This window comes from Anser cygnoides, chromosome 3 (genome assembly GCF_040182565.1).
Source record: "Anser cygnoides isolate HZ-2024a breed goose chromosome 3, Taihu_goose_T2T_genome, whole genome shotgun sequence".
NCBI classification, from domain to species: domain Eukaryota; kingdom Metazoa; phylum Chordata; class Aves; order Anseriformes; family Anatidae; genus Anser; species Anser cygnoides.
The window spans coordinates 35939296-35965219 of record NC_089875.1 but is presented as its reverse complement, the minus strand read 5'-3'; the positions used below and the strand labels follow the sequence as shown (position 1 = coordinate 35965219).

The following is a 25924-nucleotide window of genomic DNA, read 5'->3' as shown; positions in this document are numbered from 1 at the left end:
GTACTCTTCAGTGTAACCAGCACTATCTATTGTTCAAATGCCAATGAAAATGATGTCCTTTGACATAGCATCTGGGACTTGATAGTTCCCTACGTACGCCATATGTAAATGGAGGAGTGAGTACCCAAGCAAGCCTCAGAAGGTTCTTTGTGGTCCTAATTCACTGTCTGTAGTGTGTTACTAAATGGTATCTTTAAAATGCAAAGCTCAAGGGTTTGTTTTGTTTCTAAACCATCATTTTACAGGCTTCTGGTGTAGCTTTGACCAATGCAGACTCATGCTTTCTCAAAACTACTAGTATTTATTTTTGCTTGAAATGAACCTATCAGCCTCTTTTGATCTAGGCCCTTGTTTCAGGTGATACAAGGCCATGCTTTTGATTACAATCCCCAGCCAAAGAAAACTTGGAGGTTTCTTGTTTTTTTTTTGTTTGTTTGTTTTTTGTTTTTTTTACTACTAAAGGCATCTAAAGAGCTTATTGTAAAAGTTTGATCTTTTATTAATATGCTTGCACACCTTACCAATATCCCTAAGAAGATTCCCTCGCAGTGTGTTTACAGTTTCTGTATTATCGTATCCAAGGATTCCAGCAGTGTCAAACTGTTGATTGTTTTGTAGGAAAATATGGAAATCTTTTATTTTGAACAGTGACTGCCAATGGAAAATAAAAACAAAGATATTAGTATTGTAAGTTTAGTGCTTACTTCAGCTTCCTTAAGCTATGGCATTCCCTTTCTATTTGCAGATTGTCTCTAATTTCTCAGAAATAAACAGAAAGTTTAAAAATCTTATTGCCATTCCGGTTTCCTGTGTGATGAGTTTATTCCTTTAGGAATATTGTTTTGTTCTATGTAGTTTTAGAACTGAATTTTTTGTTTAGAAAAATTTCAGAGTGCTTTTTTCATACAATCCTGAACATATTCATATGCTTAAAATCTTGACAGATTACTTTTTATACGAACTATTTATAGGAGTAAAAAGATTGTCTGTTGCTGAGTTAAACGAACTGCTAGAAGAAATTGAGACTGCTATTAAGGATTATTCTGAGGAACTGGTACAGCAGTTGGCACTACGAGATGAGCTGGAGTTTGAGAAAGAAGTAAAAAACAGCTTCATTTCTGTCCTCATTGAAGTACAAAATAAACAGAGAGAGCACAAAGAGACGGCAAAGAAGAAAAAGAAGCTGAAAAATGGTAGCCCTCAGAATGGGAAACAAGAAAGAGGTCATATGCCTGGAACAGTAAGAATATTTTTATAACTGCTTATGCATTCAAAATAACTTGTTTTTCTTTATGGAAAAGTATTAGTCCTAGATTAGAAGAAGATAGCTGGTATACTTTCTTCCATGCATTCATTCACAGGTGGTTTTTTTTTTTCCTCAAATTTGTATAAGGCGTTAGTATACTATACTATACTCTCCTCATACTCAGAAAAGGAGTTTTGATGTTTGCAAATTTGCCTGGACTCAAAATACCCTTCTTGCAAAAAATGTTGTCTTTTGATGTTCTGCTTTGTGTTCTATTATCAGACTAAGTAAATTTATTAATCTGTTTTGGTTTAGAGTGAATTTTAATATGTGTACCACTATTAGTCTTGTAGGACAATCAGTATTGTTATTGATGTAGCTGCTCAGCTATTTATTAATCATGTTGATTTGGGGCTAAAAAAATAAGTCTTAACCTGCACCTCTGAACCCCGTGGTAAAGTTATCTCCAATGAGAGACAGCATGAGGCCAACAGTTAATGCAGATGTACATGGAGGAAGTAATTTGGTTTGTTCTTTGCAGAACATAGCAACAAAAGCAAAAACATCTTTCAAACTGAGTTTGAGTAATAGGAGGTAGAGAATGAGAAATTAGGTCATTATCTTGTCAATGCAATTTTATCTGTCTTATCTGTCCAGCGTAATTTTACATGGGATGATGATGTTAGAATTTCTAAGCAATAGGATGTGGAAAATGTGCTTAATGTATTGGGGGTCTTGGCTAAATCCCAGAAAGAATGCTTCAGTTTTGCTTCAAAAGTTTCTTTTTCAAACTTAAGTGATAAACATCTGTAATGAAACGTTCTTCTTCAGAATTTATTTCTAAACTTATGAGAATAAGATAACTGCAATGTAACCCAAAGATAGTTCTGATCTTGTCTGAAAGGCAGGTCCTGACAGAAAACAGTCCTGACATTCATTCTAGTCTTGGACTGGTAAATCTCTTCTTGTACTTTTTTTTTTTTTCACTTGTGGAAAGGGAAAGACAATGTGGACAGACTTTATTAAGCATTATATTAAGATCTAGGCAATGTTTACTAAATTAAAATGTTTAGTTGATACACTTGGCATCTGCACAAGGAATTCTACTGATCTTTATCACTTCTATTAAGAGCATTTTATGTAAATTTGAAAATCTTTACTGACTCTAATCAAAAAGTCATCCTTTGTGTATACAGCTAAGTTTTAATGGAACTCTATCAAAGACAGTGTATGTCAGGAAAACAATACAGAATTTTCATCATTTTGGAAGAGCAAATTGAAGAGTTCAAATGTACTCCTTTTTGGTTCTCAGTCATGGAAGAGCAAAAAAGTGTTATTCTAACAAGAAAGAAAAGTACTTGGTTTTGAAACTTGAGTCAAGTGATTTATTACCTTAGTTAGTTTCAAGTTTAGAGTCCTGAATGATGCTTTCAAATATAAATGCATGTGGTCCCGAAACAAGACACTCTCAAGTTTGGTTGCTTCAAGGTGTACATATCCAATTGCTTCCTGAGATGGGTTGAGCAAACTAGCTCCCAAATGAGACTGTAGGCTTAGTGTGTGTGGTTCTTTTGAAAGAAGCTTCCACTATTATTAAGTAGATTTGGGAACCTTCATCCAGAAGCAAAGGTGCAAGGTTCTTTCCTTCAACATTTTTTTTTTTTAAGTGCAAAGAATGCACATACAAGTAGTAGTATGTTCAGATGACCTTGTGAAGAAGAGTTTTTGTGAATAAAATTAATAATACATTCACTAAAACTATAATGAAGTCTCATTTAAATAGCAGTACTTGGGAATAGGATTAAATTACTATATTCTGAAAAAATCAATTCTTCTGTAGATACTCTAGTTAGATTTTAATAATTACAGGTTAAAGTTCATTATTTTTGATACAGGCTTTGGGTAAATTGCTTTCTCATATTTCCAAAACTTTGGCTTATTTCACAAGGGCAAGCTAGGGAGTAATTAAAAATACTCAGGTCTTGGAAGATACCAATTACTCTAAGCAGGATATCTTGGAAGAGTTAAGATAGCTTTGGTAACATCTGTGTCTTTATTTACTGACCTCATTGTGCTTTAGAAAGCAAATGAATATGGTATTCCAGCACATTTTATTCCCCCTCTTCATAAAGATACACATTCAGATAAGTGTGCTGAAGTGTGCACATCATACTGCTCTCTGTCAACAGCTTGGCAGTTTCCTCTTTTTATATTCTTGCCAGTTGCTGAATGTTATGTTTAACTTTAAACATTAAAGTTGTTCTTTTTTTACTTGTCTTCTTCTGCAAGGAAAAAATTACAAAGTGCAAGAGGAAAATTGTGGTTGGATTGTATATCAATTTTCCTTCAATTGGATTCTATGTAATGGAGCTTGAAATTAATATGGATGTTTTATGAACCAATTGTATGTATTTTATCATATGACAAAAAATGGGGAATACTGTTGACAAATAATTGTTGCTTCAGTTTTGGAAAAGGAAGCATGAAGGCATTAAATGTTTTAAAGAAGTAGAAACTGAAATGATTGCCTCTGAACAATATTTCTGATAGGTGCTTAAAATCTCAAAAAATGGTATCAGTAGTTTTAGAAGTATATTGCTCAAACAAAAATAAAGGAGATTGTACCGTGAACTGAACTTGTACCATGAACTGAAGTTGAAAAAATATTGCTTTGTACATTTAAAAACGAGACACCGAACCTTAAAACACAAGTCTCAAATTTAAAAATAAAAAAAAAAAGGTCTGCAGTGTGAGGATTTGTTTAAATGTAATTAATGTTTTTATGTAGATATACATTATAGCTGATACTATTAGATTTGCTTTTTATTAATAAAAACTTAGTGGTTGAATGAAAAATCAGAAATGTGCTGAAATACACCTTAGAGCTTGTCTTTGTCATTCGTCTTACTGTTGTAGTCTTGATAAATGCTGATTAATAGTCTTCTGAACTTTTCTCTGTCCCTTTTTTTTTCTCTCTGCCATGTTTTCACTACCTTTAGCGCTTCAGCATGGAAGGGATCTCAAATGTCATACAGAATGGCTTCCGCCACACGTTTGGAAACTCGGGTGGAGAGAAACAGGTGCTGGGCTATCCTCTATTTCCTTATTCTTTGCCTGCACTTTTGGTAGGAGCAGAGATCTTGAAAATTGCCAGTAGTTGAAGATAAATGCCAAGACAGAGGAAATAGAGCAAAAACGTTGGCATCGTAGTCTTTCCCTGCCTCAGGACTCTGATCAGCCAACAGTCTCTCCTTCTTTCTTCAACAGCTTGAGACAGTTCAGTCCTGATGCACTGAAATAATAACCCTTATTTGTTATTTGTTTGTTACACCAGACTAAAAGTCTGTTTTGGCATAATGCATATTTCAGATATATTGCATGTCTGTAAAAATCTAATATCCAATAGAAGAATATATATGAAGTTAAAAACACCATTTCAGCCTTCAGCATTAAGGACTTTGGTAATGTCTACAATGGAATAAAAAATGTTTTTTTTCTTCTAATGTTCAGAATTGATATGTTTAAAAACTGAGTAACATCTGCAAAATGCATGAACTATATTGTATGTCCTTTTGCCATTGAAAACTGCATGATGCTAAAAGCAGCCAAATGTATGCAATACAGATTACTGATATAAAAGCACATAAGCCAAAGGCAGGTTTTCAATGACTATTTCAATGTTGAAGGTTACAGCACAGCAACCCAGCTTCGGTGGGCATCACTGTAGATGTTACATACACCTAAGTATTAAGATTTCTATTATTTATTCCATAATAATACTTAACTATATTACAGAACTGTAACATTTATGTATTTAGCACACATTAAAAAATGCTGGTATTTTGCATTATTTAACACATACCCAACTCATTATAGTTTGTGTAATTATGTAAGAGGGGCAAGTGAGATTTTTTTTTTCTTCTTCGTGAGAAGTCCAAAGTCCATTCGGGCAACAAACTGACCAGCAGCTTAGGAGTCATGACTGATTAAGCCTTTGTCTGGAAGGCTGGAGTATCTTGCAGATAGGTTCAGGAGGTTAGACAGCTCTAAAGTCATTCCTGAATCATGAGATTAAATCATGGATTTAGCCTCTTTCTCTAGCAAGGTGTATATGTAAAAGATCATGAATGCATACGTAGATGCAGCTATTTATCATCTGCTTTGGGGATCTTGAACACATGCATAGAACTAACCCAACAGAATTTTTATCACCTTACATTATCTCAATTCTGGTCATGTTATAGCTGTGCTGGTTTTTTTTTGGTTTGTTTGGTTGGTTTTGTTTTTTTTGCTGTTGTTGCTGTCTTCACCATTACTAATAAAGATACAGGTGAACAGCAGAATTTTAGCTATTTTAACTATAATATATTTTCCTGAAGTGAACATACGCAGCTGTGCTAGTCCCTCTTTTGATTCTCAGACTTCTTCACCTTTTTTTCTTGGACTGTCTCCTAACTTTCTAAGCATAAGGATCTTATTCATTTATTTACAATGTCACTAATGGGTTAACACTTCCAGTTAACTTACTAATAATGTTCATCACAATGATTGTGCTTTTCCCCTTATTTATCTTGTACTATATCCTTGTTAGCTGGGATATATTTTGTTTTCCTTTCCCACATCCTAAAGCCAATCATGGAAATAACAAGAGCTTAAAATGAAAAACAGTGGAGAAAGGTAGGAAAGTGTGATACCAGCTCTTTCCTGATTTAGTCCTGGAAGCCCATTTTTTATGGCATTTGTTTAAAGTCTGTTAATTGAGAGAGCTTTTTTCTGTAAATGCTTTCTAGGTAATGCTATGAAACTTTGCCTGCAGCTCCTGTGCTTGTAATACCTATTGTGTTTTTCACTTGTTTGTTTTTCCTTTGTCATTTTACCAAACTGCAGCCCTGCTTTTAAAATGCTGGTGTCTTTTTCTTACTGCAGCAAATTAGAAAGGAGAAAAAGTATCATTATATGCCCAATAATGGCTGAGTTTAATCTAATTCTGTTTAGTGCAGCTCTCAGAATATTTCAGTGGTTTTTCAGGGTTTTCATTATAAACTCAAGTTCAGGTGTTTTCTGCTAGCTGGGAGGAGTTAACTGTCTGGAGTTCTGTTGAATAAAAAACATAAGGGTGGACAATTTCTTGTACGCCTTACAAGGTAGAAGTTCCTACCCATTCAATCACAGCATAAAGCTCCTGACATGTTCAGTTATTTCAGAGCTCTCTTCAGTCATTTTGCCACCTTTAGTATTTTCTGGGTAGTACTATTCTGACAGGTAGGCAGGTACTTTCCTTTTTAAAACTTTAGTCTTCTTCTCTTCTTTTTGTCTTTGAGACCTGAGTAAAAATGACTTAAAATTTTTCAGCATCTTCACTGATGGTAGAGTTTAAAGAGAAACTTCCAGTGAGAGCCACCAGTTCCCATCTGATAGTGCAGCTGGAGGAGAGAAAAAAAAATAACTGCATAAAAAGCATCAAAATGTTGGCAGTTCTTTCTGTGATCATATCTCCAGAAGGAATTTCAGGCTAGTCATCTTCATTTCATTTTTTAGGCATTTTGAACATTTTTTATGTGTGGTTACAGATTACAGTGGGAATTGCTGCTTATTATATTGTCAAATCTGTGTCAAAAATGTACAGGTCACAGTAGATTTGACACTTGGGCATGTCAGTAAGCTATGCTTGAGACATTGTTTTTTCCTTTTCAAAACATGTCATCCTTCACACAGCAATTCAATGAATGAGTTTTAATAGTGCTGTCATAAGGACTTACACCAGGAAAGTACTGGTGAGAAAAACAAGGTGATTTGGGGAAACAAATTATTTGATCATTGATTTCTTCATTGTAAAGGAAAATTGGTAGGTAGAGTTTCCAGGGGAAGGAGAACAGGGGCTGCGTATTTGGTCCAGTGAAACATGTCGCAGTAATTTATTGGGTAGGTAAAGGGTAGAACACTGTTTTATTCTGAAGGCTGGAAATGACAGCAAGAGATCTGATTTCTGAGTTGATTTATCTGCTTTCATCTCTGACATATGCAGATTTAACAGCCTGATATTTAGCTATTGATTTTCTTACTTTTAGGAATAATGCAAATCTCTAATGATACCTGTTTACATCTGCTGGAATAGAAACTGAAAACTGCCTCTTGGGTGATTACTTTGGAAGCATTGTGTACTTCCCTCTGCTGTGCAAGGTGGATGTGAGAAAATGCTAAAGTAGTAGGGAAGGAGTAAATTGCCCTGTGTTTGCATGAAGTTTCTGGTGAGGTGTCAGCACAGCCCATACAGTGTGCTCCGTTAAGTTACACAGGAGCAAGTCTGTCTAGCTTTTAGGCAAAGGATATGCTTGGACATGAGGTGTGTGATCCCACTGGTTGTGGCTGGGTTTGGCAACATTAATGGTCCCTCTGCAAATAAACCTCTTCTCCAAAGCCCGAGTTACACTTGACTCTTGCTGAAGTGCTGCTGCTGCTACAAAAGGAGACCTGGTATAAGATGTCTTTTGTCACTGTTACATGGAGAATCACATCTCTCAAACTGAATGAGATTAAAGGTTGCTATATCCTCTACCACGTATCTGTTAACCCAGAAAAAGGTTCCAATTAAATTCTTAAAAATTGATTTGAGGGAGATTTCAGGAAGCTTTCTCATTAGGAAAAATTCCAGTGATTTCAGTACTCTTGAAATGCAGACCTCTTTAAGAATATACGTTCATAAAGGCTGCATAGTAGGATGTAGCCTAAATTCAGTTAATAAGTCTTAGAGCAACAGGGTTACTTCAAGAATTTCAAAGGAAATCTTGATTGTACTCCAGATACAAAAATCCTGAAAAAAAATATGAATTATATTTGTTGAAAAGCTGATGAGAATGAAAGGTTTCAATAAAGAGTAAGCAGAAGAAACATGGAGTTGGGTTGATACTATCTGCTAATGTACTTTACTATTAAAACTGAGAATTGAAATAAAAATCCAAATTACAGGTTCTCATGTTTAATTAGGCTTGCTCTGTGCCTTTTGGTTGGAAGTATATAAGGTCAGAAGGTGAAAGGTGTCTGTGTTCATTTTCACCTAACTGTAGCGTAGACTATTTTACTTTGTGCAGAGGACAGATCAACCTCAGAGCTGGGAACACTCAAGATCCTGGGAGTGTTTCATGTACTTAGAGTTAAGCAGTGTGAAGAGTTTTTCGAATACTTATTAACACACTTGGACAAACCTGAACACCTTATTTCATGTATCCCCTGCAGCCTCCATCAGTTGTGCTCTGGAATCCTTTAAAAAGCTGATGGAAAGCTGATGGCTATCGGTTTCCCAAGTGATTTGAAGGCAACATAAATATTTATTTGGAAATATTTTTTTTTTATTATTTTTTTTAAATGTCCTTTCTGGGAAGAATTACTTTCTGATTTTTGATATGACTGGTGTCACTTGCTTATAATATATTATACAATGGTTTAGAAGCTCATGTGAATATTGTCCATCTGCATTTTGTAGTGTTGTTTGAGGGGAAGTGCTGAGGTGGTTGTTCTTCCAGCTTTTGTAAGAAGTGCTTTAAATATATGAAGGACTTGGGGTTGACATCTGGAAAGTGGAGAGGAGAGATTTTTGCTATTAGGTTTTACTGTTGCTGTGCTCTAGGTTCAGAGAAAGAAACCCAGTTGATATTATATACAGCTTTTTTGTTTGTTGGATTTTTTTTTTATTTTGCTTGTTTGTTTAGTGTTTAGCTGCAGGGGTTTTAAAGCGATGTTTATGTAATTTGGAAAAAAAATAGTTTGGCTTCTGTGATAATAGCTTTGGGGTATGAGAGGTAGAATCATTTGTGAAATATGATCTTTTGAAAAGCTTTTATTTGTGGCTAGCAATTTTAATAGCTACAGCATTCACAAAAGTCAAGTAACAGAAATAGCATTAAAGGACTTTCATGTAATTCTGTTTTTCATTTGACAGTATTTAACGACCGTCATTCCATATGAGAAGAAGAATGGACCCCCATCTGTTGAAGATCTTCAGACATTAACCAAAAGTGAGCATATGAAATTCCCCTCACTGATCTTGTCTTCCTTTTATTTTGAACCGTGGTTACTTCAGCCAGTGAATCAGTTATTTATTTCCCTCTCTCTCTACGGTATTTATGTAAATTTGCATGATTTTTAACCATGCATTTTGGCCAGTTTTTCCTCATCTTCTGAGGTCTTCTGAGCCTTCATAGAATATTGCTTTTCTAGCTATTTTCTGAAACCCTGAAGGCTTAAAAACTTGCATGTATCAGAAAGCAAAGATTTGCATATTATTTCCACAGATGGAGCCTTATGGAAATACTTTACCATATGTCATGGAATTAACAGCGATGTCTTTCTGCTACCTTATAGAACCTGAAATACCCTTTTTTGTTTAAACTTGCTGAGGTTACTGTAGTGAATTTTAAAGAAAAATTTGAATGCTGGAACACTTATGATTAATAGTTTAATTGTACGTGATTGCCTTCAAGATAGTCTGCTTCTCTCTGTTGGTGATTTGGGGGGGGAGTGGAGATTGGTTAATAAATGTTAGTAATTAGGAAGCGTAAACCAAGCCTGAGTTTAAAGAGTGTTCTAAATGGACCTTTCTTCCCATCTTTTTTAGGCCAGATTCTCAAAATTAATTATCCGTTCTAAGTCGTCTGTGTTTTACTCTAATTTAAATGAAAATTAAGTTTGTATCTTTAAATATATGTGTATATATATATATATAATTATTAAAGTGATTAAATGCAGCAGAGCTTCTCTGGGAATCAATGGCATCTACTTCATTTGAGGTTTATAGGAACAGTTTAAAAACAGATGATAAAATGTCCTGATGTATTTGATAGAAGCATAGAATGGTTTGGGTTGGAAAGGACTAGGATCAGGTAGTCCAACCACCCTGCTATGGGCAGGGACTTCTTTCACTGTCAGGTTGCCCAAAGGTTGATCATATCACACTGCAGGGCTTTGAATCTAATGACATCTTAAGCTACTTTTCAGCTGCATAGGTGGATGAAGGATAGTGAGAAACTGGTTGTTCATTTCCTGGAAAGAGAAAATAAATATTGGAAAGCGTTGTCCAAAGCTTTGTCTTATGCTGTAGTTACAAACACTCATGTCTTGCTTCATCATAGAAGTTGGAATAAAACACTCATTATATTTGGAGTTCAGGCTCACGTGAAGAATTTGGAGCTTACGAAATTCTGCTATTCAGGATAATTCTGTACTCTGGTTCTTTCAGTCATGTCAAGAGCACTTAAAGAACTGTCATTGCTTTTGACTATGGAGTAGCAGACAAGCTTATACATGTCAAGTTGCTTAATTTTGTGCCACTTTTAAATTTTGAACCATAAGCCAGCAGTAAAAATAATTCCTGACATTCTTACATGCTTACATACTTCTTGAACCGTAAGAGATGTAGTACGTAAAATTTGAATCTTCTTATTGAATACAGTGATTGGTATTAAACTTAAATGAGAGAAATTACCGAATGGCTGAGGTTGGAGGGGAGGCTGGGACCCCCTGCTCAAGCAAGGCCACCTAGAGCAGGTTACCCAGAACCATGTTCAGATGGCTTTTGAAGATCCCCAAGGAGGGAGACTGCAACCTCCCCGGGCAACCCATGCCATTGCTCTATTACCTGCACAGTAGAGAAGCGTTTCCTGGCATTTAGATGGCACTTCCTGTGCTCTAGTATGCGCCCATTGCCTCTTGTCCTGTCCCTGGGCACCACTGAAAACAGCTCAGCTCCATCCCATTTGCATGATCCCTTCAGGGATTTAAATACACTGATGAGATCCTTCCCTGAGCCTTCAAATCTACAACAGGCAGTTACACTGAATTTCTGTTGTCTACCAGGAAGCTATTTAGTGTATTCTTTAAGAGTGTCTAGATGTCTAAATATGCAAGGGCTACTTAAGTCTTCAGTGTAGTCTTTACAGTAATTCTCTGAAAGTTACTGTTTGTAGCTAATAAGCAGCTATTGGAGAGAGTAAATTAATCAACTGTAGTATTTGTAAACTTTGAGTGGACAACAGCTTTAAAAGCTTCAAAATAAGAATACTTTGAGGGAATTGGGAATTCTCTGAGGTAAATGCAGAATCCTCTTTGGTAAAAAAGAACCCAATGCCTTCTAAACATTTTTATTACTTAACTAAGGCAGTGTTTGTTTGCAGTGCACATCTACTAAATTCCTGAAAAAAGAACAGCTCTAAAAAGTAGGTAAAGCCATGAATCACTCTAACACACATAGCCCTAGGTAGTCTGATTTTCCTCATGTTCTGCAGATACAACCTTGGGCAGGAAACTTTTCCATAAGCATAAAGGGGTATTTGGCACCTAAATCACGTTCAGGATTAGTTTCCTTTGAGTCTTTGAAAAGATCGGGAAAGATCCGTGGAACAAACTCCTTGTCATCTAGGAGAATATTTGTGTAATTTGCTTTAGAATGCTTCAGATATCTCACCCAGCTGCAATTCAGAGTCAAAGCTTAGAAAACAGTTTCCTTCTTCCTATTTTGAAGGAGATGGGGGTTTTAAGAAGGCAGCTTAGGCTAAACATATTAGATACCTAACTACATGCGAGTATTGTGTGACTCAGCACAAATATACACCTGTCATAAAACTTGTTCCTTCTTTTCATCCTTTAGTTTATCATTCCAACAGTTTCTCTCTGAGATTTGATTCTCTTTGGAACATTTTGATTAGAGACTGTGCCCTTCCCCGTGATTTAGTACAAACACTGTTATTTCTTCAGAAATATGCAAGGATGGGCAGTTTAAATTTGTTACCAGTCTCAAAAAATGGCAGGTAGACAGTATTCTAAGTGAACTCCAAATTCAGTCTTATTTATGATTTTTCAAGGCTACAGCTGTTAATGTTCACTGTTTTGGAGGGGGAGCATTTTCAGCCAGTCATTTACAGCAGTGTTTCTCCAGAAAAATGGCGTTACTGCATGATTCCAGGTGAAGAATAAAAGGAGGAGAAATTAAGTAATGGAGCCTGCTTTTTTACCTAAGATCTCCAGCCCTCCAGCAGTTGTTACTGTATTTCAGTTTTGAATATGGTGATTTCATTTAGGCAACATTTTTCATGGGGGTGTGCTTTTTTTGTTGTCATGACTGATAACATTGTAATTAATTAACCATGTAAAATAGGTCTCTGGTATTCATTTATTGTGAAGTTCAGTGAGAATTACACAAGTGAAAGGTGGAGGGTTTTCTTGCAAGTATGATATGTAATACCTGTATGAGCAATAGAAACAGCTTCGCTGTTTTTTTGAGGAGTGTTGTCTTCAATTTATGACTAAATATCTGAAACGTTTTTTGTTGGTTTTGTTTTCATACTTCAGTCCTTCATGCCATGAAAGAGGATAGTGAGAAAGTGCCAGGCTTGTTAACAGACTATATTTTAAAGGGTGAGTATGTTTCCTAGCCAAGTATTTTATTTTTTTTGAAATGAACTTATTCAACATACAAGGTGCATTTGAAAAGAATAGTTGTGCAGCAATCGTGAATTATGTTGCTCTTTTATCACACAAGGCTCTCATTATGTCAGGGGCTGGTGAGCATATAGTTCATAAATAAAAAGTGTTTCTTTTGTTCATGATAATACAATATAGCAAAGCATGTGATGTATGTTCAATAGCTGAATGACATCAGCAATAGCAGAGTAGTCTGGCTTAGAAAATTGAGTGGGTGTAGTTAAAAACCTGTGTTATACAGAATGTGAACTCAAACTATGTATCGTAATGCATTTGCTAAATTAAGTGCTTATAGATTTGTTTAAAAAAGTGTTACCTTCTGATCAATATTATTCTATTTTTTACACTTACATGTTTAAACTTCTTCAACTTTTATTTAAAGTTTATTTAAAGTTTGTGTAGTAATGGATTATTTTCCAGCCTCCAGTGCATTGTTTTTATTAACAGAATGCCAGACGTTGAAAATCATTGCTTGCTTTAGCTCTAAGGAGTTGTTCCAGGTAGTTTCCAGGACGTTAAACGCTTTTCTTCTGAGATTTTTTGCCAAGATCTTAAAAATGTTTACATTCTTACTTAATCATTGGCATGTACGTGGTCCCATTTTCTTTAGTGTTTAAATACGCATCAAACTCCCAAGATCTAAACAAACAGGTGTACAGAAGGTATGACGGATGCCATTTTATTTGCCACCCAAGCATATATAATGTTCTGTTTCAAGTTCATACATTGCAAAATTTTTCATCTCTTTTGGTATCATGCTTTCCAAGTCTTGTTATTTTTTTTCAAATATAAAAATTTGATTTGATTTCTCCCATGTGTTTTTTAAAAGGTTTTTCTATTTCTTACAAAGATGGTAACCACACATCTCAAAGAGATTTGAAAGTACTTTCAGGTTAAAGTTGTGGATGAAATTCAGTGTGCTGTTGCTTCAGAAAAACTGAAAAGAGAGCCACACAGTATTCTAGAAGCTTCCACAGACTTCCTGTTGAAAGAGGCTCATTTCTAATTTCTGTGTAGCATTGCAGAACTACCACATATGGAAAGAACGCTGAGGTCCTTTCAGTTGATTCCTTTGATTTCTCCATTGTTTACTTAGCCGTTCTAAAAATCTCTTATGTTAGACATGTATTTGCTTATGAGCTGAGAGCCACTTCGGCTGAAGATTTTTTTAACGGTGATGGCACTAAGCTTTAGTTCTGTGAAGCAGAATTTTTGACCCAAGAGGATGACCTATTGGCAGTAATTAAAGCTGTTTGCTTTTCATCATAATACATCTGGTAGAAACTGAATGAATAGTGTTCATTACAGCATCTCCTCTTTTTAAAGAATGGCTATCTAGAAAAGCTTTTAAATTACTTGGATACTGAGAAGGAAATGGATGCCTTGGGAAACAGGAATCTTCTGCATAGAAGACTTGTAAAAACAGATTAGCTGGACATACGGCAGGATGATCTAAGAAGCTTGATGCTGAGGTTCATTCCCATTTCTGCACGCTCATGACTTCAAAGTCACCAGGAGTGTCGTACCAGCTAATTGCACTAACAAAAAACTTCATGCTCACATTAAATGTGTTGGATCAAACAGTTCTTTGCATACTTTCAGGGAAGCATTATCATCTCTAAATTGTAGAAAACAAATGATGGGAGTTTGAAGAGTAATCTCTTGCTCACATTACTCATACTGAAAGGAGGAGATGACTTCCCCTCGGCTACCGTGATTACTGAATTAAGTAATCAGGAGCTAAGGCTTTCTCACTCTTCTGGGGGTTTGTTCGCACAATGGCCAACAGAGTTACCAAGCACAGAATCTTTCTTTCTGTCACTGTAGCCTTAACTGAGCTTTGTATTGCTATGTTTAGATTGTTAAATATTTCTAGCTCACCTGGCAGCATTGTATTATGATGTAGATGTATCCTGTAGAACTGGCAAAATCTTATAACTTCAGAAATAACGGGGATCTGTTTCTCTACTTCTTCTGCTGCTAATGCTTCTGGCCTGAGGCCTCACTGAGACTTCATACATGGAAGAGTACTTCCAGACACCTGCCTTTTGTCCAAAAGTTATGTTTAGAGCTTGTTAAAGGGAGATCAGATGATTCTAAAGAATCACTCGAAAGAACTTTCAGTTCAGCTTTTGTATCTAAAATTCCAGCCTATCCCCTGAATTTAAAGATAAAAGGAGTGACCTGCTTTTTCAAGAGTCCATTTTTTTCACTGGAATGATTAAAAATGTATTGGGCAAGGTGAAAATGATTATAAGGATTTAGGGGTTTAAATTTGTTTTCCAAAAGAAATTGGAGGATAACAAGTTCTGGACCCAGTAATCGTCTGTATGGTGTAGTGATAATTATATCCATTTTGCCTTTGTTTACTCTGTGAGACAGCTATTGTCTTACACTGAATGGATTTAATCTCTTTTTATTAAGCTTTAATCAGGAAATGAATTTTTGAAACTTGTGAGTTATATCGCCAAAGATGTGTAGTTAAAATGTTATTTTTTTTATTTGAGAATTATTTTTCCCAATCTTCCAACAAAAAGCAGGCAGTAAATTATATGTGACAATAGGAATTGTGTAGCTTTATGGAAAATTTAGAGTGGAATTTGTCTGCATAGTTATGAGCTTTCCAACTCTATATTACATTTCACACAGCAAATAAATATTTTAAAGACCCTCAATGATTTTCTTAAAATGTCACTATTTATTTTATGTTTCTTAAAAAAAATAGAACATGCTAGTCTTACGTGGGTGTTATATCTGTCTGCAGAATTAGTAATAAACACCCAGATATTGTCAGTTACCACTGAAAAGCTACTTTGATTGTTTAGAATCAAGAGCTGAAGAACAAGTATCAGTGAAAAAGAGATTCTAACAATTTCCGTAGTATTGTTGGCATAATATAATGGGACTAATAAAAGAAGAATGCTGTGAACCTGGAAGGTGAATGGAATCATAAGATCGAGCTGTAAGTGTTAATTTTACAAGGAATCTTCGTGCTGCTGTTCTGATATAAATTTGCTTCAATTTCTTTTTGTTTCTCTTTTCAGAATTTCTTAGTGTTTTATAAAAGCGTTACCTTGAATATTTTGAACTAAATGTAAAAATAATTATAAAGTTTGTGAAAGACTAAATTTGCATCATGTAGGAGGACACACCAACCCCACCATATGTGTCATCTAATACTTTATATCTTCATTTAATGATGATCGAGTAACTTTGTTTTGGCAAGGCATTTTGGTCAAGAGCTGGGGCACGGGGCTGCAACTTGAAAGAGAGATCTGCAACTAGATCTGCTCTTGACCTGCTGTGTTACCATGGATGTTTTTTCTTTTTCATAACTCGCAATACGCAAAAGTGTCAGCTAATGCATCTGAAACACTGGAAGGAGAAATCCTCAGAACATTGGCTGTGCAAATGAGGTATAACAAAGAAATGAAAAAAGCCAATGCAACTCAGAGCTCTTTACGCTGGGACATTACCCTTTTTATGTTAGGAAGGAAGAAAACTTCATATGCATTTCTGAACAGGTTTACTAGTTTTCAAATGATTTCAGGTGTCTGCTTTTTTATTTTATTTTTAAGCATCTTTTCCCAATTTCTGCTGCCCCCTTGTGTCCCCCAAAATGTTAAAAATAAATATATTATATATATGTATTCCACTTAATTTTTCCATATATGTAAGTCCCTTTTTCCAGGGATCAATTAGCTCTCCCCTGGATCCATTCCACACGGAGTACCTCTTCAGGGGTACGTTTCCAAAAGCTGGCCAATGTACACATTCAGTGTAGGATATTGTACACTGCAGTAACTTCTCTTGTTCATGTTACTCCTGGTACAAACAAAATTCTTTGAGGGTTGTTTTGGTTAGCTTAATTGGTGGGGGGGGGGGGGGGGGAAGGGGTAGTTTTCCTTTTCAGTGAACATTTTTGTTCTGAATTTAGCAACAAAAAGTAAGGGTAAGGGACTTAGTGATTTGCTTTGCAAGTATGTAGTAGTTCTTCCAACAGCGTATGGTTCATACTACATTTTACAGATTTAGAATGGAAGTATATTTTAAAGTGGAATTGATCAGCAGTTGTAATTGTCCTTGCATTTTTCTGTATATGATTCTTTTAATACATTAATATTATTAGTATATTTTACCACTAGGGATTATGAAGCAGAAACTGAGATTTGAAAGAAGGTGGGGGTGCATTTGCTGACAATGAAGTCAAACCAGCACTGTTCAATTCTTGATCTTAGAAAGCACACTTTCAGATTGAAGCTGGCAGCTTAGATAGCTGACTGCATTTAAATGCTGATTATCCTCGTCTTTTGACTGATCTTTTTTGATAGTTTAGCAAATGCAATGTGCTTTGAAAACATTGCATCTGTTTCTATTAAAAGGCCTATACAAGCAAACTTACTTGTGCACAAATTAACTGTAGAATGGGGAGCACAGATGGAGATATTCTTGTCATATCTTATAGTTGCATTGTTTTTTTAGGAGTCACAACAAGAATATGTGCTAAATCCTTAGATGAAAGCATGTTTTTATTGACTATATCCATTGATTTTCTTTTTTTCCAGAAGCTTTTGGTCTTTCTTCTTGCCTGTATAGTGTAATCCCTTTGTTTGTTAAGATTTATCTGTCAAGAACAATAATGCAACAAATAGTAGCATTATTGCCACTATTATTATACTCCTTGGAGTATCCAAGTTTGGGTTGTTTTCTGAAGAAAATGCCTCAGTGCAGTTCTGTTGTCTGTCTCTTTGGGCTCATGATTAATATTTGCCAATTTCATCCTCATGTGACAAAGCGAAGGGTTGCAGGAATAAAAAAAATGCATTTCACAAATATACTTTACGGAATTGCATTTATGTAGAAGACAGAAATCGCTGTTTCTGTTGGGCTAAAGGCTACTGGCATTTCAAATCCAACATCCAGCTGGCCACTTAGCTTTTAAGTATTTGCATGCCAGTAGGTATACTTACAGTAGCTCCTATCAATCTGATGAGAATCTGATGGGGCATGATGAGAAGAACAAACAGTATGGGGATAACCTGCTGGGGTTCACAACAGATTTAAAATAGAAGCTGAAGAAGGCATAGTGGGAATGGGAATTAACTAATTTTATTTTTATGGAGGTAAGGAGGGATATCTGAGGAAATCTGCAGAAAGTCAGGGTACCTAAATTGAACTAAAGAAGCAAATCAATACATTTCATGTACATAATCAAAATTTTAGGGATAAGTTGTCTGGTATCACATCTAGATATGTTATTTCAGGATTATTAGTTTTTACTTAGTTTTTACAAAATTTGAAGCTTTAACTTTATTTAGTGGTATAATTTTGGGATAGAATTTGTTACCAGTACAGTACACAAACTGTGAAAAAATCATTCACTGTATCCCTGCAAGGTTGTTTTTCCTCTATTCAAGTGGAAATATGAAGTGTAAATAACTGTAACATTCTTAAAAGCATAATTAGTGTGTGTGTGTATATATATATGTATGCATGTACCGATAGCTAAAATAAATGCTTTTGAAATCAGATGTATCTTGACAGTAAACTGCTTTAAGATAGATCTATGACTAAGCTCTGTGTTCTTGTCCAATTGTCCTTAATTGCAATGTAAAAATATAGTGCTAAATATAATATGCTATATGTTGTCAGTGAATAACATAGATGAAATGTGTAGTGTTATTTTCTGTTAGGCTTTTTTTCTGAATGTAGATGTCTTGAAAGTAGAATCATTTTTCATCTTGCAGCTTGTTTTCCTATTACTTGTCTGATCTTTTAGGCTTCTAGTAAGGGCAAAACAAACAAGCAAACAAACAAAAAGGTTTATTGTTTTAAATTAATAAAACAAGAACTTAACCCTTGTTTTATTCGTAAAGTATTCCAGTATGTCATATAACAGGAAGATTTATTTACTTGTCTTTGAAGTTTCTGTTTGTTACACCTGACTTCTTTATTTGCTTTTGTGTTGTGCTAGCATTGGTTTGAAAGCTGGATTGCTCTGAGGTTTGTCATGTATGTGAAACAGGAATGAGAAGCACGTGAAGGACATGTCTTGTCTTCCCACTGTGTGTGATTCAAGTACATGCACCAGATTTAGAAACTAGAATTAGAATCCCAAATTGTCAGTGCATATTAAAACATAACTGCATGTGTCACCTTGTATTTAATGTTCTGTTCTCTAATAGGACGCCACAAAAAGCACTGTTTAAGACATGACCTTTAGTTAACTCATTTCTGGATAATATTAGTTAAAAATAGTGGGTTGTGTCATTTAATTCCGTTCTGAGAAGAAGATGGTATCTTAATTGTGAATTTCAACTAATTTCTAGATTTTATTGTGTTACTGATAGGGTAGGATTCAACATTTAATTGTTTTTAGTATATGCAATACACTTTTTTACAGAATAACTTCACTGATGTTTATCCAAATGTATTTGTGGTCTTTTGCAGTTCTGTGTCCTACATGAAGAGGGCTGCCTTTCAGAATTAACTGTGCTCCTTCCTGTGATGAGAAGCTTTCCATGGATATAACTCAGTTTTGTTTTTTTTTTTCCATTTGGTACTATACCTAAACCAGTAGGCATTTACCTCCTCTGTGTGTGTGTGGATTTTCTGATCCTGCAGTACGTCCTCCGGGCATGACAACTCATCCATTTTAACTTCTTAATAGTGCAATGAACTGGAGCAGGGAACAAACACTGTACAGTTTTACTCACATTGTTCTGGCTTTTTAAAGTCTATTTTTACATTGTATAGCATGTAGTAAATCCTCCTGCACATTTTGTTGTTGGAAGGAAAAGAAAACTTTGAATAATGTAAATAAAATATAAGACTAGTTTTAAGGAATTCATATTTAAAAACATCCTTAGTTCCTATAGCAAAAATGATCGCAGTCCAAACCTGAAAAAAAGATTCAGATGAGTTCTTCAGGAAGCACTCCAGAACAGTGTTGGTGGAAGTTCGTTTTTGACACTTCTTTTTAAACAGTAACTTAGATTGAAGTATGCACCATTATTGCTCACATACTGAACTTATGAACCGCATTCTTTAATGATTTGGCATAAGTAATTGTATCAAGTATCATTGTTACCTAACAAACATCAGAGTAATGTAATATGTCATATTTAATTGTTTTTATTTTATTAATGTTCATGTGGCTCAGATATTCTCCCATATTGCTGCTATTATTTTACTGTTTTTAATAGGTGTTTGATCTTAATGAATACGCTTCAATATATAAACATTTTGAAAGGCTGTATCTTTTTAAAAATACATGTACAGTTTGGGAAAAAAAAAAAAAACTTGCACCTGGATTCCAAGTTAGTATTATCTTGAGACCTTGGTCATTGTGTATCTTCAAACTTTACTACAAATCTCTCATATATGCACTGTCTCCTCTATGATGATGTATCTGCGTTCAAACAGATGAGAATGTATTTTGAAAATCCTGTAAAAGAAACGTACCCCAGAATCTCAATATTAAATATTTGTCACAAATCCATTTTGCCAGTCTTAAAGATTAGACTGAAATATAAGGACTACTGCTGAAAACAAAGGACCTATTTTCTAGTCTGAATTCCTATTAATTCTATATGAGATTTTAGTACTTTATATGTGAAAACACTGGCAGGTAAGATTATAAAGAGAGAAATGTCTTTTCTTCAAACAGTTGTTTAAAATCATCATTTTTCTTTCTTTAAGCTGATTCATTTTGGTCAGTAAAACAGTCAGTGTGAATTAGTTTCATAATGCTTTGCCTTTTTTTCTAAAGACCTTGGCATTTTTCTTTAGTCCCTCCTTCTGTTGCCAAAATTATCAGAGCTTAAAATTTTCATCCTCCCTCCCTCTCCTCTCCCCTCTCCTGATGGCCATCTTGCCAGCCTGATCAGCAGTAATGGGTCTTCTGCATAAGTGTGTCATACATGAGGAATATTTTATCGTTGCTTCATTCTATTTCATTAGTGGTTTCTGTAGCAAGAAAGAAGCCATTTATTTCTGTAGCTCATTGTGTTAGAAGCTCATTATGGCATGTTTTTATATAGAAATGCTTGCTTTTTACTATCAATACCTGAAAACTGACTAAGGGAGATGACCCTATTTTTTTCATCTTTTTTTAAAATGGTATATATGTTGTGAAACACATTTTGTCTCCAAATGAGATATCGTCAGAGATTTTTTTAATATGCTTCTGAGGCCTGAAGCGTCTTTAAATGGAATGAGGGGGGAAAAAATAACTGCAAAAAGTATGGACAAATTTTGTGGTGTTAGTTGTAGCGAGCCACATTTTGTGATTTAGTCACAAAATACTAAACATAATAAAACTTGAAAGAAAACCAAATGCTAAAAATCAACACCAGCTTCAGTGCACCAAACATCTGCTGCGGTATATTATGCCCTTCATCAGACTTATAAAAAGTACCTGTTCAGATTATGAAAAAAAAAAACATTTTCCTTGTGTATAAAATCCTGGCATTAAACAACAGTTGCCAAAGCCATGTTTTATATGGCAAATCTTTTATATATACATATATATCTATATAAAAGTAAAGCTCAATAGATATGAGTAAAAAGAACCAAGCAAGCCTGCTTTTCTGCTGAGTGCTATGTACTTCAGATTCTCTGTAATGCATCCTTTTTTGAGATCCTTTATTGAACCTTGCATTCTTTCAGCGAGCTGGACGACTTCATTCCTTTTAGTTTGTGTGTGATAGCTGGAAAATGGTCACCCAAGTGTATTTGCTGGCAAATACCTGAGATTTGGAAAAAATGCATTTGTACTGAAGTCTGTTCAATTTTTAATATGAAGAGTCCTAGAAACAATGTTTGCTTAACATCAGTGAATTATAAGTTACTTAAAGATAGGTATTGGTATAATTTGATTTAATAGCCTTTTTAAAATCCAACCTTTTTCGTTTTTCTTTTTAGCAATTCAGCTATTTCATTTGATAAGATTATTCACTTACTGATAGAATGAAATTTTGAGTGAAGGGCTACCTGGGAAGCATGTCCAAGGTAGTGAAGAATCCTTAAGTATGTTTTCTTGACTAAGGAAAGAAACTTGACGACAATATTGGTTCCTTTATGGTGAAAGATAATGACCTAGCTGGTATAGGAAACTGGTGGTAAAGAATATCTGCTGTTGACCATGCCAAGTAATTGTATCCTTAATTTTGGATTGGTGATTTTATAGCAGTAGCACACATCTTTCTTGCTTTCAGATCAGATTACCTTGGATATTTTTTCTGCATGCATGTTGCTTGGAAACTACAGCTAGCGCAGAAAATGGCACTATGCATGCTTCCAAAAGCATTGGTAAGTGCGTTGATACTTCTGCACAGCCCCCTCATTTCCAAAGGGACATTTTAAGATGTGGGGTTTAATTTCTGAAATTCTTAGTGGTACAGAGTCTTTGTGCTATGCAGCCTGATTCTCCAGCTGTGGCAGTAATGGGCAGTGGAGGTCAGCAGCTTCACTTAAAACAGCATCTACCCAGTTCAATCAGGAAGGACCTGTAAACAAAGCTTTCTGGTGAAGTACTCTTAGGTCTGATGCACCACAGCCTCGATTTATTGACTTGTCCTGTCATTCTATGAAGTGTCTCCTTCATTTTGGGTGATGGGGCTGTATTGTAATAGTAACAATCTCTGTGGGTCTGGTACTGTTTTCTCATTTTGATAGCAATATTAATCCTTGATATTTTCACATTTGACTCCAAGTTATCTCTTGATATGAAGTCACCATAAAATATGAAGAAACCAGAAATTCATCAAGTAAAAAATGAAATCTCAGTACAACATGGATAACGTGGATCTGGAATCATGTCAGATGAATTTTGCTTCCTGCCTGTCTTGGGGGCACAGTGTTGTTTACTTTAAGCCTAAAGTGAAGTTCGGATTATTATAAAGGAAATCTACCTGTTGTAATACTAAGATAATGCAATTCATTTTCAAGGTGTCTACAATTTTGCAGGTAGCAGTGACTTTTAGGAAGGTTACATAGGGCATGTCTAATGACGGAGAAGCATTAGGTACCTTCCTTGTGGAGAGTTTCTTATCACTGAAGAATTAGAAGGAATGCTTTTTTTTTGTTATGTTTTTGTTTTGTTTGGGGGAGGTGGGGGTGGGGGTGGGGGGTTGTTTGGGGGTTTTTTTAAGTGCTTTGTCCTTGATGGTGAAATGAAGTTTATTGTTCCTTTGCTCGCATTCCTTTAACCAAGATCTAATTCAGGACTTCCTTTTGGTTTTATGTATTGATCAGTGACAATTCTATCAACCGATCAGCATGCAGTCCTAACAATAATTGGTGAAGAAGCTTTATGAATTGGGAGAATTAGCTACTGAATTTTGTCTCTGTTTTGTTTTTCTTCCCCTTATACTCTTCAGATGTTGAATAGAATCCTCTCATTGCACTAGATGCTAGTTCAAACAGAGCTCATAGTTATTTTGTTGTTTATTTTAAACCAGTCTTTGTGTTTGGGTTTTATGTTAACGTTATGGAATAAAACATGAATTCTAATTTTCCCTAGTCTTGCATGCAAATTTCTAAATTCAAGTATGTATTTCTTGGAAACAGTATGTTATAATTTAACACAACAAGGTGAAAAACTGCAAAGAAGGTAAAACATTTAGGTTTTCTTAATTAGGCGTATGTCTGGAGAATGCCCACGTCTTTTCAAAAATAGGGAAAACAAATTCTGATCCTATATCCATTTCTCTTGATAGGCAGACATGCACAATTCTATGGCTTGACAGTAATCTGGGCACTAACCAAGTCACAGAAAACAATCCAGATTTTCCCAGTGACTGCTTTTTTGACATTCAAGAATGTTCCATTGCACGGCTCAAGCAGGCTGGAGTACAGCAAGTCTGTAGGGTGGAATGGTGTTAGTGCTGTTAAAATGTCAGTTCATATTTTTCTCCATAGACAAATCATTGACTGCTCTCAGGAATGTTTCTCCTTCTGTTTGTATTACGTTCATAGGAAAAATTATTGTGTGAAGTAGGCCCTGCATAGATCATGCTGCTTATGTGGAAACTGGGGTTGGAAGATGCCTGGATTAGCATGGAAGTCCTTTAAAACACCTTACAGCTATTTCATCATCAGAAAACATCTCCACAGTGTTACCTACATTCACTTCATTATAACCTGAGGAATAAGAATTGTCTTTGAGATAAATTTGAGAAAAACAAATGCAGAACCTCTGTCGCTTTCAGTTCTAGAAGTTGTCTGCCACTGACAGCATGAAAACCATTGAGTATAGAGCTGCTTCCTTCTATGTGCATCTGACTGCTACAGTTGATGTGTGAAGGGAACAGTTCTATCAGCCTGATCTAAACCTCGTCACCAGAACCACTGAAAATTGTGCAATTGCTCCCTCTAATTATATATCTGAGATAAAGAAGATCCAGTATCAGAAGGCCTCACTTTGTGCTTTGTGCTTCACCTGCAAAAATTCTGGATGTTGAAGTGTGGCACTACAGTTGCCTGTAGCACCTATTAAAAAAAAAAATTAAAAATTAAAAAAACCCAAGTGTCTGAAGAAAACAAAATGGATTTCAGCACACTTTCCATTAGTATTCTCCTTAGACAATGCGGTAGTCAGAGCAGTATCAGGAAAATGAGATAAGAACACACCATGCTGGGATAGGTGCTCATTCTCTTGTAAAAACTTCATTCCCTGGGAATGAGAAGCAGTCCCCTTCTCACAGCTGAGAGTCTGGACATCACAGCGTGTCAGAAGATAGCCGTGTTCTTTGCCACTATGAATGTGCCCAGCCAGGACCTTGTGGAGAGCAGCTGCAGATGGACAGATGGTAAGATTAAATCCTCAGTGCTACCCACAGCAGTATTCAGAAGATGAAGTGGCAGGACCAACAAAAAGGTCTTTGCTTGTTTGTTTGGGCCTATACCTTTTTTCAGCCTGTGATTCCTGGGCAGGGCCAAGTCCCACAGTAGCCTGCTTTCCCTCCCTTGCTCGTGTTTCTTTCTGCATGGCCCTTCCTGCCCCTTTCCTTGTCTGTGCTCCTTCCTACACCTGCTCGTGCTCCTGTGCCTGAGGCTACCTCAGTGCCTTGTAAGGACAACATGGTGGGCCCACTCTGCTTCCATTGCTCTTCCAAACCTGCCCAGGTTGCTTTTCAGTTACTTTACAAGCTGTAAGCCCCTTCTCTTTTAAATATCCCACGGAGCATAAGTAGCCAAGACTCATGTCTTTGAAGAAGGGAAATGCATGAGGGAGCTGGATGTTGGGTAAACTCAATGAATAAGCAAGGAAGGCTCAGACTGAGCGAGCGTGTGTTGGGGGTGCTGGCCCCGAGGGCAAGCGAGGCTGAGGTGGGCTGCTAGCTCAGAGGAGAGCTGGCAGAGCAGGTGGGAGGCTGAAGGGAGGACATGTGGCACAGCTGCTCAGGCTGTGGAGTACAGAGCACAGAAGAAGGGAAGGGTCTGTTGAGGAGAGCTGCATTAAAGAGGCGGTTGCGGATGATTCAGCGAGTAGGAGAGAGGGTGCTGGGGGACTGAAATTCCCATTTTGTGTTAGAGTAAGTTGGCTGGCTTGTGGAGGCTGTTATCTAGTTCTCAGCTGGGTACAGAGGAACTTGAGTGTTTTTCTGTCTTCTCTGTCATCATGTGCTAAGAGGAAAATAAATCTGGGCTGCACGTGTATATGTGGGCACAGTGCTGCCGTGGTCTAGAATGGCTTCTCATCGTCTTTGTGTAGACTTCACAGTGCAGAGATGACGCATGCCATATTAGCCTTCCTAGTGCCTACCTCTGCCTTACGTTTAACAATCTGGCTGAATACCTTTTCCACTGAGGACTTGGGCAGCATGGTAAAGTGGTATTTACTCTGCTGTGAATTGGCACTTGGACTCCCACAGAACCTGTTATCTTCAGGATGGAAGAGAGTCTGGCCTTGCTCTTGGAAGTTGGGGCATTCAAACTGGCATCAAAGGCGGGACTGGTACAGACCTTGGTGCTTGTGAGTTGTTCCTGGTGGTGTCTGAGGGCTGTGTTATTAGAGCAGGAGTGCTGCAAAGGTTGATAAATTGTGCATTGCTTCACGGCTTCTTCAACACCGCTGAAGTGGACAGTTTGTGAGTAGATGAACTGGGCAGTGGTATTGCAAGCTCCACCAAAATCCTGCTGACATCTCTCCTGTTGGCCTGAAGCTGAAGTCTTGTTCCCTGTTAAGGGCCTGGCCATGAG

General features: G+C 36.2%; 1 protein-coding gene across 2 annotated transcripts in view; it reads left to right on the top strand.

Annotated features, from left to right (window-relative positions):
• Window positions 1–23233, top strand: part of FEZ2 (fasciculation and elongation protein zeta 2) — a 32464-nt gene extending 9231 nt beyond the window's left edge. The window contains exons 5-9 of one of the 2 annotated variants that reach the window (XM_048047735.2): window positions 972–1240; window positions 4246–4326; window positions 9183–9258; window positions 12587–12652; window positions 19169–23233. In XM_048047735.2, the coding sequence (XP_047903692.1) occupies window positions 972–1240; window positions 4246–4326; window positions 9183–9258; window positions 12587–12652; window positions 19169–19185 (509 nt within the window). In that variant the 3' untranslated portion in view covers window positions 19186–23233. The remainder of the gene's footprint in view (window positions 1–971; window positions 1241–4245; window positions 4327–9182; window positions 9259–12586; window positions 12653–19168) is intronic. The other variant, XM_048047736.2, reaches the window with a different exon arrangement.
• Window positions 23234–25924: the final 2691 nt, after the last annotated feature.